Consider the following 13,181-nt stretch of genomic DNA (forward strand, 5'->3'; position numbering starts at 1 on the left):
GCAAGCCGCCTTGACTGCACTTGCAGGACCCTGAGGGCCACATTCAAATGCACTGGGGTTCTCGCAAGGTGGATTTCATAGATTGTGCAGAAAAGAAGCTGGCATGGCCTCTGACCCAGGGAGGTGGTGGAGGACTGAGTCCCCTTCACTTCTGCAGACTGTCCTTGCTGGACTGGGAAAGTTGGACTGCAGGCCAAGGAGAGAGCACTCTGCCACCTGGGGCCTCCCTCTCGGGGCTGGAAGGCAGACGGCTCTGGCTGTCCGCACAGCAGCCGTGAGATCATATGTCATGTGTATAATCATGTTTCCGCGCTTGCAGATTCTGCGAGGGCTCTGGGTCGTCGCGTGTGCCTGCAGTGCCTTTGAGGCCACTGTACCTGTTGCTTTTCTCCTCAGATTTCTCTCCTGTGTGTTCATAATGGAGCACACCATCTGGCTGGTCATGGCTTGCCTGAAAGCCTTGGTTAGCAACAGGGACAGTTGGCAGAGGGGCACTCTAAGGCATCCGGGTAGCTCGGGGCCAGACTGGAGTGTTCAGGGTTTGACGTCTGCGTCTTGTGCGTGACACAAGTTCCGTGTCTGCATGTGCATGTCAGCTGGCCACCCTTGGGCCTAACCCATACTCCCCTCAAAATACAAGTTGTATTTAAAAAAAATAATAGACTTTCCTTTCAGATTGCCAGACTCTGAAGGGAAGGCACAGGCAGCTCTCATGCCCTGCTTCCCAGCCCTCCCTGTTCCACATGCCCCATCTTGGGTGCAGTTGGCAAGCCTCTCACACATAGCTAGTGATTTCCATTAGGATCTGTGGGTTTGGATCCACGTGTGATCACGTGCACCCACCACCTCGTTGTCACGGAAGGCACCGTCACTGCCCCAACAACGCTCTGGGTCGGACCTGTCCCTCCCCGGATTCCTGCACCTGTTGATGCATTTCCTGTGTCCAGAGTCAGCCTCATGCAGCTGGTCCCCTTTCAGCCTGGTGTTCTTCACTTGGCAGTGCGTCTGAGTCTCACCCATCTCTTCTTGTCACACACTGTCGCATTTCTATTGAGGGCTGCACACCAGGGCTACACCAAGGCTTATGCGTGGACCCATGGAGGGATAGGGCAGTTCCCGCAGGTTTGTCAGTGATGGTTTTGTCAGCACTACTGCAAACGTCTGTATGCACGATTTTGGATGGATTTCAGATTTTCGGCTCCTGTTGGTAGTTAGGGTTGGCGGGTTTAGAAGAGCTCTTGGCCATGGCCCAGTGTACTCACAGGCTATGTTTGTCTCCAGGGATGACTACCACGAGGACGGCTTCTGCCAGCCTTACCGGGGCATCGCCTGTGCACGCTTCATCGGGAACAGGACCATCTATGTGGACTCTCTGCAGATGCAAGGAGAGATTGAAAACCGAATCACAGGTAAGAGACGGGCCCTTCTGTGGGACGGGATGCACACGAGCAGACACTTGTCGATACATCTGTGTGTTCATCAGTTAGTGCCCAGCAAGTGTGTCCTCGAGCCCTCTTGTCATAGAGAGGGACTGCTTTCCACAGGCAGTTCTCATTGCCGTCCCGTGTGCCCTCAAGTGCCCACAGCTCATGTGTTTAAATTGAGAAATGCAGGCTACATTCTCCATTTGACCATAGCAGCCATGTTCCTTACTGCATCACTGGGCCTCCTGTCCTAGGCCAGCCATGCTTCCTGTACCTGACTTCTCTTGCGTTCCGCCCCTCCTCACTCTGGGCCATGTCACGTGCTAAAGTTGAGAGGCCTACTGGTAGCTCTTTGGGGGAGTGACTTTCTGGAGAAGCCACTTCTCCATTGGTGGAGAAGACGCTGCCAAGAACATGACCGTGTCAGTCCTCAGTTTCCAGACAACAGAGTCACATCTCCAGGTGCCCCTGGCGGGGTCTGAGAAATGGGGCAGGTCACTGGGGACACAAACCCATGTGGGTAGTTGGCGCTCATCCTCGGCTTTTTTAGGACATGCGAGCCAACAGCTGTAACCCATCACTTCTGCTGGAGTTGCCCTAAAGAAGGAAGAATATGCATATGGACAGTCTTGCAAAGCCTTCCTTCTTATAGTTCTGCCTTCCCATAGACATACACACACACATGACCCCACAAGTCTGATGGGACTGTCCCGGGAGTTCGTGGCCTTTGCAGTCCACTAGAATCACCACTGGTCTCTGATGTCAGGACTTGCTGTGTTGTCCCGTGGGAGAGGTGGAGCAAAGCCAGCCCTGTTAAGGGAGAGATGAGGGCACAGGGCAGGAACTCACTGTGTGTCTCAATCCTGGTCGTTCCAGCATATAAAGAATGCAGACACAGTTATGGTTGGCCTGCCTCGCCTGGGCTGGTGCACAAGCCCCTGTGGCCAGGGCACAGGGCCAGAGTGAACTGGAAAGGCGCAAGTGAGATACACAGGAACCAAAGGCCCCATCCTGGTCTAACGGGCACTTTTCTTTTTGAAAATGTTAGTACGTCTCACTGGATAAAGGCTTTCTGTGCCATTGGAAGCCGTACTTGCCAAAGCTTTCTGACTGCAAAATGCAGTGACATGTGTGCAAGGTGCATCATACCTCCTTGCCTAATGCAGGCCTAGCCTCCCTAATGCGACTTTCCAAGGTCCGCAAGCCACCAAAATCTGAAGCTTCTTAAGTGTGGACGTGACGCCACATGGAAAAATTCCACACCTGACCTCTGAGGGTTCAGCGCATGCAGACTTTGTTTCATGCACAAAATGGTTTAAAATATGGCGTGAAATTACTTTCAGGCTGTGTGTGTAGGCTATACATAAAACATGCACGCATTTCATGTTTAGACTTGGGCCCCAACCCCAAGGTATCTCGTTACATCTATGCAAAAATTTAAAAACAAACAGCCCTAAATGGGAAACAGTTCTGTTTCCCAGCATGGAAGGGAAGCGCTGCTCTGCCTGCATCTACACCCTGCAGGATGGAAGTGAGTTAGGGGAGCACCGCTCACCCTTCTTGCAGACGCTGCTTGCTTCATCAAAGAACCTACGAGTCAGTGTTTTGGCGTAGCTGGTAAAGCCACTGCCAGTAGCACCAATATCCCAAATGGATGCTGAGTCAATTCCTGGCTGCTCCACTTTCACTTCAGCTCCCTGATCATGGCCTGGGAGAGGCACTGGAAGGTGGCCACGTATACGGTGCCTGTCATTTACCTGGGAGACCCAGAAGATGTTCCTGGCTCCTAAACCTTGTCCTGGTCCAGTTCTGACCAGTTCAGCCATCAAGGAGCACAGGTGTAGGAAGAAGGACCGGTCTGCCTTTCCCCACCTGGGGTCTTGGGCGACCTAGGTGATGCCCTGCCTTACCATTGCTGCCGTACCTTCTCTGTTCCTCAATCTTGACATTGACAAATGGAACCAGAGCAGTGAAGTCAACGTGAAGATGGTGCCAGAACACAGGCGGTGCAGCGCCCCCCTGCACCCAGCCACTGCAGCCATTTGACATTCTGGGCTGTTTGATAGGTTCTGTGAGGACTCCAGGTGTAACATCTCAGCACATCACTGGACAGATCAGAGAGGAGGCCAGAAACAATCACATAACTGAATATAGCGAAGTTCAGGGCAGGACAGGGCAGCTGACCTGGGTGTTTCCCAGGAAGAAAAGGGCGCCAGCAGCGCCACCTGCCGGCCAGTCCTAACCCAGCAAGTGAAGACTTTAAAACTGCAGGCCTAGGATGAAAATCTCAGATCTTTGCCTCTGTTGGAGGATACGCTTGGGCATGGTGAGCAGGCAGAGGTCTCTGACCAGCAAAAGTGGGAGAGTGGGCACATAGACGGCCAGTGCCCTCCTTGTCCTATGCAGTGGCCCAGCCTGTTCTTGCGCCCCTCCTTCCTGCCAGCTGGGGTGTTGGCAGCCCTCTCCATCCTCTAGCCTCTGACCTTAAGAAGCAAACTGACCACTGGCTGTAGCAGCTTCTCCTGCCACGGCTCTCCATCACAGCACTCTCGCCCTTCTCCTCCTCCCTCTGCTCCATGATGCATGACCAGTTGAGAACCCGCCCTGTCTCCCACTTCCTTCTAGCCACCTGTCAGGCTGAGCGTCTCAGTGGCCCATTCTCCTGCCCTGCGTGGCCCCCTTGCCTGTGCCCCCGCACACGCCTGGGCTGAGCCACGGGACTGCCCTGGTCCTGCTTTCCTTCTGGACGTTGGCTCGAGACACTGCACACCTGCTTGCTGGCAGAACCAACTCAGAGCTCATCCGTAGGAAGGGAAGCTGGCAGGAGACATAGGAATCTTCCTGTTCTGGGGGCAGCTGAGGGCTTGATCTGCTTCTGTTGCGTGCAAGGGAATCCACAAACCCAGGAGTTTCCGGAGTCGGCTGAGATCAAGGCAGCTGGTGGGTGGGCACCCTAGGACCTCTCCAGCGGACTTTCTCCAGGGCAGTTTGAGGACAGCTGGCAAAGGAGCCGGGGTTCAGGGAAAGGGGGGAAGGAAGAAGAGAATTTGGAGATTGTGGGTGCTGGATGTATGGATGTGAATGGGGCATCCGGATGTGGGGGTTCAGAATAGAAAGGTTAGGTGTGGGCAGTGTTGGATGCACCAGGAGAGTGTTGGAGCCCACAGTTGGCAGTGCAAGACATGTGGCAAGGATAGGATGCAGGTATGGGGCTGGGCTGCAGAATGGGCTGTGTGTAGGTTAGAGTGCTCAGCTGGCACTGGGGACTTGGAGTTGGGTAGGGCCGGGGGCAGGGTACAGGGCTGCCGGGGACTCGTAGGGCACAGTCTTGGGTGGAGGCAAATGACAGGATGTTCTAAAGTGAGGTGGGGGTGATAGGACACCTCCTTCCTGCCGCCCTGTATGGTACTGGGGGCTGCGGGTGGGGTCAGGGACCCCTCACACATGCCTTTCTCATCCCCTCAGCGGCCTTCACCATGATCGGCACGTCCACGCACCTGTCGGACCAGTGCTCACAGTTCGCCATCCCATCCTTCTGCCATTTTGTGTTCCCGCTGTGCGACGCGCGCTCCCGGGCACCCAAACCGCGGGAGCTGTGCCGCGACGAGTGCGAGGTGCTGGAGAGCGACCTGTGCCGCCAAGAGTACACCATCGCGCGCTCCAACCCGCTCATCCTCATGCGCCTGCAGCTGCCCAAGTGCGAGGCCCTGCCGCTGCCCGACAGCCCCGATGCTGCCAACTGCATGCGCATCGGCATTCCTGCAGAGAGGCTGGGCCGCTGTGAGTGTCCGCCGCCCCGGCTCCGGGATGGGAGGGAGCGGCCTCGGACACAGGCAGGTGGGCCCTGGACATCCCAAGCTGTGCCAAGGACCTGCCCCTGGAGTCACGTGGGACAGGCTTCCTTTCCCATATCCTGGGCTTTTATGAAGGCATGACTCTCAGCGCTGCCTGTGTTCGGAGTGATACAAAGTCGCACCGCCTTCTAGATTGTTGAGCTCAGGTGCATGTGGGCACTGCAATTTCCTTGTTCATTTCTGAAGCTGTTGAAGGATGATGAGTCCTGGACCTCCAGAGCGAGCGGGGCCATTTTCCCCGGTTTTGGAGGATTTCCCAACACCTCTCTCTCTTTTTCTCTCAGACCATCAATGTTACAACGGCTCAGGGGCCGACTACAGAGGAACTGCCAGCACCACCAAGTCAGGGCACCAGTGCCAGCCTTGGGCCCTGCAGCACCCTCACAGCCACCACCTGTCCAGCACCGACTTCCCAGAGCTTGGAGGGGGCCATGCCTACTGCCGGAACCCCGGAGGCCAGATGGAAGGCCCCTGGTGCTTTACGCAGAATAAAAACGTACGCATGGAACTGTGTGACGTACCCTCGTGTAGTATGTATTCTCTCTCTCTTTTTTTTAAGCATTGAGTGTTGTGTGTATTTGTGATGCAAATGTCCTGTCCTGGCAGGCGAACTGGGACTGGGGCTCCAGGCACATCCAGGTGCAGCGAGGAGCAGGACTTTGGCCATCCCATCTCCATGCTGGTTGCTTGTTTTAGATATAGCCATGTCTGGTCCTCAGAGGTGTGTGTCATTATGTGGGTACTGACTTGCCACCCCACGGTGACTGCGGTTTGTGTTTTGATCCTCTGCCTGTGCCCTGGGCTGTCCAGTTGGCACTTTATTCTTCCTTGAACATCGCCCAGGGTTGCCCAGTGTTGGTGAAGCACGGTCCTTGGAGCTTCACCACACATCTCACTGCCCACCCCCAGGCTTGGTGGAGTGAGGAGAACATATGCTGCAGCCTTCGCCCATTCCTCCCAAGTGCCCTGCCACGTCACAGGTGCCAGGGAGTGGAGGGGATGCTGAGAAGATGGCAGCTATGTCCCGGGCGGCTCACCAGCTACTGTCAGCAGATGCCCACGGCTGGGCTGAGAGCGGAGGCGGTGGGTGGCAGTGGGGTCAGGCCAGAGCAGGTGGGGCAGGCACAGCTTCCTATGCACCTGACTCCTCTTCCCAGGGCTTTGCAGTCCCCCTGCCCGCCTGCCTTCTCCCTCCCTACAGGGGCACTTCAGCTGGCCTGTGTCATCCCCCTGCAGCTCCAGATGTAGCATTGCCTGCAGCTCAGTCCTTGTCCCCAGGCCTGCCGGGACGCGTATGCTTTGCTAGGATCAATTTTAAGGATAAAAATGGCAGGGATGAGATGGTCATCCAGCCACTGTGGCGTACCGCAGGCCTGGAGAATCATCTTCTGCAAGGAGCGAGATGGGGCAGGGCGGGGCTCATGGAGCCAGAGCCGTGTTGGAGGCACATCCTTGGTGTTTTGCTCGTCTTTCAAGAGAAGGAATAAGATGAGCTGCATCATGTGAGCGAGCCGCACAGGTGCCTCACTCGTCTCCAGGGCCAAATTTCAGAAAGCAAAAGCACCTCGAACTTCCCACACTGACTTCCAGAGGTTAAAGTAGAAGGCATTTGGACCATGTGCAGTGTGTTTGCTTATGTCCTAACAGCCCGGCCAAGGCACACCTTGATGTTTCACCTTGATCTGGCAATTCCTGGGACCCTTTGCTGCCCAGATGTCTGCATGTAAAGGACCCGAAAAGCAAGGTTGATGACTGCCCGGTCACCCGTGGGGTCGGGTGGGAGATGGGAGCAGACCCAGGTCCCTGGGGAGCAGTGGTGTGCAGCTGCGTAAGGACGCCCACGTCACTCTGCCCTGAGTAACCCCAAAATGTCTCCTGCCACCGAGTCGAGAGCAGTCGCATGGAGATGGCACGATTCTCTTTAAAATCCCCTCTTAAGAAACCTAAGTGTGTATGTAGGGTCACTTATTCCGTGTGCTTCAGTGTGACACACCTGCAAAAAGCAGGGGACCAACAGCCGCCCCCAGCGTGGCATCTTGGGAGAAAAGGGCTGCGAGGAACGGTCCCGGCCAAAGCCCACAGCTCTGTAACACCACAGGCTTTTACTTTTTCCCCAGTAAGCATGTGTCTCACTGGTGCTTTCTTTCAAAAACAGTTCATAAAGCAGACGATGGCGCCAACACATGGCTGGGGCTCGCGTCCCTGACCTTGACACAAGAGTGCAGGCGCTCAGTGGCCACAGCCCTAATGCCTCGAGCCTCCGAGACGCCACTGTGAGGCTCTCTGCATTATCCACCTCTCGGGGGAAAGCTGCTGGGGCGCTGTTTCGCACGTGGCTGTATCCGGGGCTCTCTTACCGGAGTGGGCGTCCCGGGGCATAGAGGAGGCAGACTCGGTCTGGAGCAGTGGGAGCCATTAGAGCCATGTACGCTTGAGCCAGCGCGCTCAGGTTGCACGCTGCCGAGAAGTTCCTTGTGTGCTTCCAGACAGCAGCATACCAGGGCGAGTGGGACCTGGGGTTAAAAAGAAAACAGCTGTTGTGGTTGGTTCCCAAGGGACATGGGAAAGTGACCCTCCAGGGGCTAGGCCCGGGGTCAACTCCTCTGATGAAGGGGTAGTCTGCTTCTCCAGGATGGCTCATGCGCTTCCCCATGCATCCTGCAGAGGGAGACAGAGCGTTGCTTTTCACTCTTTCGAAGCAAAAGGAGCCGGGGCTGGAAGCTCGCTGCTCAAGAATCCTGCCTGACTCCCTGTTACTGAATATTTACAGCACCAGTGTTTCTTAATATCCAGTACGTTTTAAATTATCTTGAAAGAACGTGTTATCATTATATGGAAATGTAGTGGGAAACATTGAAATGTCCCACAAGGAAGAACAATTTTTCTAATCTGTAGCAAGGTTCGCTACCCGAGGACAGGGATTGGGTCTCCCCGCTGCATCACACCTGCTTGTCAGGAGCTGGGAAGACAGATCAGCGCGTTCTTTAAGGCTTAACTGCTTGAAAAGCAGAATGACAGAGAAAGATCTTCCATTCACTGATTCACTAACCAAAAGGCCAGAACAGCCAGGACTGGGCCAATCCAAAGCCAGAAGCCAGGAGCTCCCCCATGCGTGCAGGGGCCCAAGCTCTTGAGCCATCTTGCCCTCCTTTCCCAGGGATGTTAGCAGGGAGGTGGATCAGAAGCAGAGCAGCCAGGCCTGAGCCTTTGATACGGAATGCCAGCTTCAATGGCAGCAGCGCAGCCCCCTGCACCACAGCACTGGCCCCAGAACACTCATTTTCCCGTAGTACTCGTAGTCAGACCATCAGCATCCCTGTCTGGATACTGTGTCTTCCGACATGTTCCAGTTTGGGGTAGTGTTGCACCTGTCTTCAGTAGGGTGTGCACTCCTGGTTCATTAACGATCAGGACACCACTGGGTCCCGCTGCGTGTTGTGTCCGATCCCCCACCTGCACTTTGAGATTTGAGGTAGAGGTGCGGAGTGGGGAGGTGCAGAGCTTGAGGATGGCAGAAGGAATCAATGGGGCAGTGTTTTCTGAAAATTCACGAGTCTGCATCTCACTGGCACAGGTCCCCGGGACAGCAGCAAGATGGGCATCCTCTACATCCTGGTCCCAAGCATCACCATCCCCTTGGTCATCGCCTGCCTCTTCTTCTTGGTCTGTATGTGCCGGAACAAGCAGAAGGCTTCCACGTCCGCCCCACAGCGCCGCCAGCTGATGGCCTCGCCCAGCCAGGACATGGAGATGCCCCTCATCAACCAACACAAGCAGGTGCCCCGCCTGGCGTGCTCTAGGGAAGCGCTTGCTGCCCTGTGACCCCCAGCTCCCTGGGAAACACATGATTCTTTTTCAGCTGCCCTTGGCCTTGTAGTGGCTCTGCTGAAAGATACCTGGGCGGGTGTCCTTCCAAAGTGAATGGCAGGCAGGCGTGCTCATCCCTGCCCCCAGCAGGAGGACACTCCCGTCTGAGGGCCTGGGACTTGCTCTCTGGGGCCGGTTTCCGGTCAGCCTGGGTATGTTTTGCGTAGTTCTTTAGGGAAGAACTTTACAGTAGGTGGAGGGAAGGATGGCCCCGGTCTGAGAATTCTCAAATAATAGGGTTTTATGATGGGACACTGAAATATGGCAGAAGACGAGGCGCATAGCATCTGTACAAGGGCGTTTGAGCTCCTTGCGGGCCTTGGTGGAAGGCCACATTCCCATGTGGCTTTCAAGGGTCTCCTGGGAAGGGCACAGAGACTCGCTCCCTGGGCTCCTTGACCAGGGACGAGTGGCCTGTGTGCTGTGGGAAGGGCCTGACCAGCAAGGGAGCAGCACCTACCCGCATGCCAAGGGGGAGCAGGCGTGGCTGAGGTCCAGGGTGTGTGCTGCTCCCTCTGCGTGTGGCTGAGAACTGAATCAAGCAGGAAGAAGGCTAGGGGACAAATGAGTAAATGGGGTGAGGCAGCGTGTTGTGGGTAGGGCACCACGGGGCAGGTACATCAGAAAGCTGTCTGTGATGCAGGCTCATGCAATAAGGCAGTGAAGGGCCACAGGCCAGAGGTGACTCTAAGAACAGCTGGCTCCCAGGCTTGGCTGTGTGTGTGTGTGTGCGTGCGTACGCGCGTGCAGGCATGGCGTAGGGAGGAAGTCTCCAGGGATCTTGGCTACAGTCTGGTGGGTCTGGATTTTTAGCCTGTTTGGGACTCCTGGAACGTTCCAGACAGGGGGCAGCCTTGCAGCCTCAGTGCCTGTGTAAGCTTTATCAGAGCTGCATGTGACAAGAGGAGCGACAAGGCCAGCGGGTTCCCTGTAATTCTGTCCCAGCGATGGCACCCGTGGCCCCTGTGCCTCCCACTGCCCCGCTCTTGTCCCAGTGTCGTGGTTGACAAAGGTTTCATTCTGGCTTTTCATTCTCTGCAGGCCAAGCTCAAAGAGATCAGCTTGTCCACAGTGAGGTTCATGGAGGAACTGGGCGAGGACCGTTTCGGCAAGGTCTACAAGGGCCACCTGTTCGGGGCCACCCCAGGGGAGCAGACCCAGGCAGTGGCCATCAAGACGCTGAAGGACAAGGCAGAGGGGCCGCTGCGGGAGGAGTTCCGGCTGGAAGCCATGCTGCGGGCACGGCTGCAGCACCCCAATGTGGTGTGCCTGCTGGGCGTGGTGACCAAGGAGCAGCCTCTAAGCATGATCTTCAACTACTGCCCGCACGGCGACCTGCATGAGTTCTTGGTGATGCGTTCACCGCACTCGGACGTGGGCAGCACCGACGATGACCGCACGGTCAAGTCTGCCCTGGAACCCCCCGACTTTGTGCACGTCGTGGCACAGATCGCCGCGGGCATGGAGTATCTGTCCAGCCATCACGTGGTGCACAAGGACCTGGCCACCCGCAACGTGCTGGTGTACGACAAACTGGCTGTGAAGATCTCAGACCTGGGCCTCTTCCGCGAGGTGTACTCCGCCGACTATTACAAGCTGATGGGCAACTCGCTGCTGCCCATCCGCTGGATGTCCCCTGAGGCCATCATGTACGGCAAGTTCTCTGTTGACTCGGATATCTGGTCCTACGGCGTGGTCCTGTGGGAAGTCTTCAGCTACGGCCTGCAGCCTTACTGCGGCTACTCTAACCAGGACGTGGTGGAGATGATTCGGAACCGGCAGGTGCTGCCCTGCCCGGATGACTGCCCGGCCTGGGTGTACGCCCTCATGATTGAGTGCTGGAATGAGTTCCCCAGCCGGAGGCCCCGTTTCAAGGACATCCACAGCCGGCTGCGGGCCTGGGGCAATGTCTCCGGCTATCACAGCTCGGCGCAGACCTCTGGGGCCAGCAACACCACACAGACCAGCTCCCTGAGCACCAGTCCCGTGAGCAATGTGAGCAACGCTCGCTACCTGGGGCCCAAGCAGAAAGCCCAGCCCTTCCCGCAGCCCCAGCTCATCCCCATGAAGGGCCAGATCAGACCCATGGTGCCCCCGCCCCAGCTCTACATCCCTGTCAATGGCTATCAGCCCGTGCCTGCCTATGGCGCCTACCTGCCCAACTTCTATCCAGTTCAGATTCCCATGCAGATGGCACCACAGCAGGTGCCCCCACAGATGGTCCCCAAGCCCAGCTCACACCACAGTGGTAGCGGTTCCACCAGCACGGGGTATGTCACCACAGCCCCCTCCAACACATCTGTGGCTGACAGAGCGGCCCTGCTCTCGGAGGGCACGGAGGACACACAGAATGTTCCAGAAGACGTGGCCCAGAGCCCCGTGCTAGAGGCCGAGGAGGAGGAGGAGGAAGGCTCTGTTCCAGAGACTGAGCTCCTGGGAGACAACGACACTGTGCAGATGGACGAGGCCCAGGTCCAGCTGGAAGCCTGAAGGGGCCCGGGCGGAGACCTTGTCTGCCTCTGGGAAGACCAGACGCAGCAGTCCCAAGCCCAGGAACCGTGGGCTGGCGTGCAGGCTGGATGGTGTGAACTGCGCCCGTCCTTTCCTGTCCCCTCTGAGCTGCTGTGGCCGTCCTTGTCTGTTTGGAGACCGTTTCAATCAGCCGGTCATGCCTACGCTAGGCCAGGGGCCGGCATCGGACCTCTTAGGAAGCAGGCTACGTGGTACTCGTCCACGCCACCACCACTTGTGTTGAACCTGGCAGTTTCTTGGGTCTGAGCAGCAAGTGCTTTGCAAGAAGATGAGTGGCGTCTTCGTTCCATATTGTGTATGGATGGAATATTCTGAGACGGGCCAATGGGCCTGCTGGGAGCAGCCAGCAGGTGCCTGGCCCTCTGAGTTTCAGCATCCAAACTGCTGCCTTCTCTCTGCTGCCTGCCTCCTTGCCCACAGTAGTCTCCCCTCAGCTGCCAAAGATGATCGGGAACAGGACACTGCCACCTGCTGGGCTCCCGAGAGAGAAAGGAGCCATCCCCGAATGAAGACAATGTGCCTTTAAAGAAACTGACACCGTTTTGTATTTTTGTGAAAGGGTTTTAATTATGCTACGTCTGTGTTTTGCCCGTTTTGCTGGAAATCAAGGGAAAAGTGTTTATTGGGTTTAGAGGAAACAATATTGTATAGAACACACTGTTGTTATTTTTTTTTTTTTTAAGAATCATGTACAGACCTGAGATGTAATTTATATGTTGTTTTCCTTTGTATGCCATTTTTCACGGAAATGTTTTGCTCTATAATAATGACTGAGTAATTTAACTGTTTACACTGTCCGTGTTGGGATGCTTGTTTGTCTCAGCACCACATGAAAGTGAGGTCCGTTCATTTCAGAGCCCTGGACACAAGCCCCACAGGTGCGCTGTCAGTACCCTGTGCCGTTCCTCCATCCCGTTTGTAAACCCCACAGCTGGCACGGCCAATAAAGTGAAAGAAAACTTTCAGTTGTCTCTGGCGGGTTGTGGGGCCACGAGGCCGTCCTGGGCGACGCCAAGACATCGCCCGGGAACTGAGGTGTATTCAGGAGGTTCACTGGGCATCCACGTGACTCCCTGCTCATCTGGGCGCCCAAGTGACAGAGAAAATGATGGAAATGTGTTCCCTTGCTTCACCTTGCGAAGACTGCCAGTGTGAACTCACTACGGATGTGAAGCTGACTTTGAACTTGGTACACATCCCTTCTTACAGTCCCAAGGTCCCCTGAAATACTTGAACCTGGATCCTGGTGCTTTCCAGGGCCCTAGAACAAGGCTAGGGGGTGGGGAGGGAGACCACACCCTGTGGCTACCTAAATTCATCTTCACAATAACCAACCAGGCTGGAGGAGGGACCACCCCTACAGCCATGATCTGAGTGAGGCTTAAAGGTGCCAGCCAGAAAATGGCCCGGGGCCAACCCCACCAGCATCTTTCCCCCAGTATTCCATGTTTGCTGGAATATGGCCAGGAAAGGCTGGCAGTAAGTTTTCCAGGTAGAGCGGCAG

At 56.1% G+C, this 13,181-nt stretch overlaps 1 protein-coding gene across 2 annotated transcripts in view; it reads left to right on the forward strand.

Annotated features, from left to right (window-relative positions):
- Window positions 1-11,779, forward strand: part of ROR2 (receptor tyrosine kinase like orphan receptor 2) — a 186,719-nt gene extending 174,940 nt beyond the window's left edge. The window contains exons 5-9 of one of the 2 annotated variants that reach the window (XM_041004687.1): window positions 1,282-1,409; window positions 4,890-5,204; window positions 5,563-5,808; window positions 8,853-9,055; window positions 10,187-11,779. In XM_041004687.1, coding sequence (XP_040860621.1) covers window positions 1,282-1,409; window positions 4,890-5,204; window positions 5,563-5,808; window positions 8,853-9,055; window positions 10,187-11,635 — 2,341 coding nt within the window. In that variant the 3' untranslated portion in view covers window positions 11,636-11,779. Of the gene's footprint in view, window positions 1-1,281; window positions 1,410-4,889; window positions 5,205-5,562; window positions 5,809-8,852; window positions 9,058-10,186 lie in introns of those variants that run through there. The other variant, XM_041004688.1, reaches the window with a different exon arrangement.
- Window positions 11,780-13,181: the final 1,402 nt, after the last annotated feature.

The sequence above is a fragment of the Ochotona curzoniae genome, unplaced genomic scaffold (genome assembly GCF_017591425.1).
Source record: "Ochotona curzoniae isolate NIBS_2020 unplaced genomic scaffold, NIBS_Ocur_1.0 scaffold_3208, whole genome shotgun sequence".
NCBI classification, from domain to species: Eukaryota; Metazoa; Chordata; class Mammalia; order Lagomorpha; family Ochotonidae; genus Ochotona; species Ochotona curzoniae.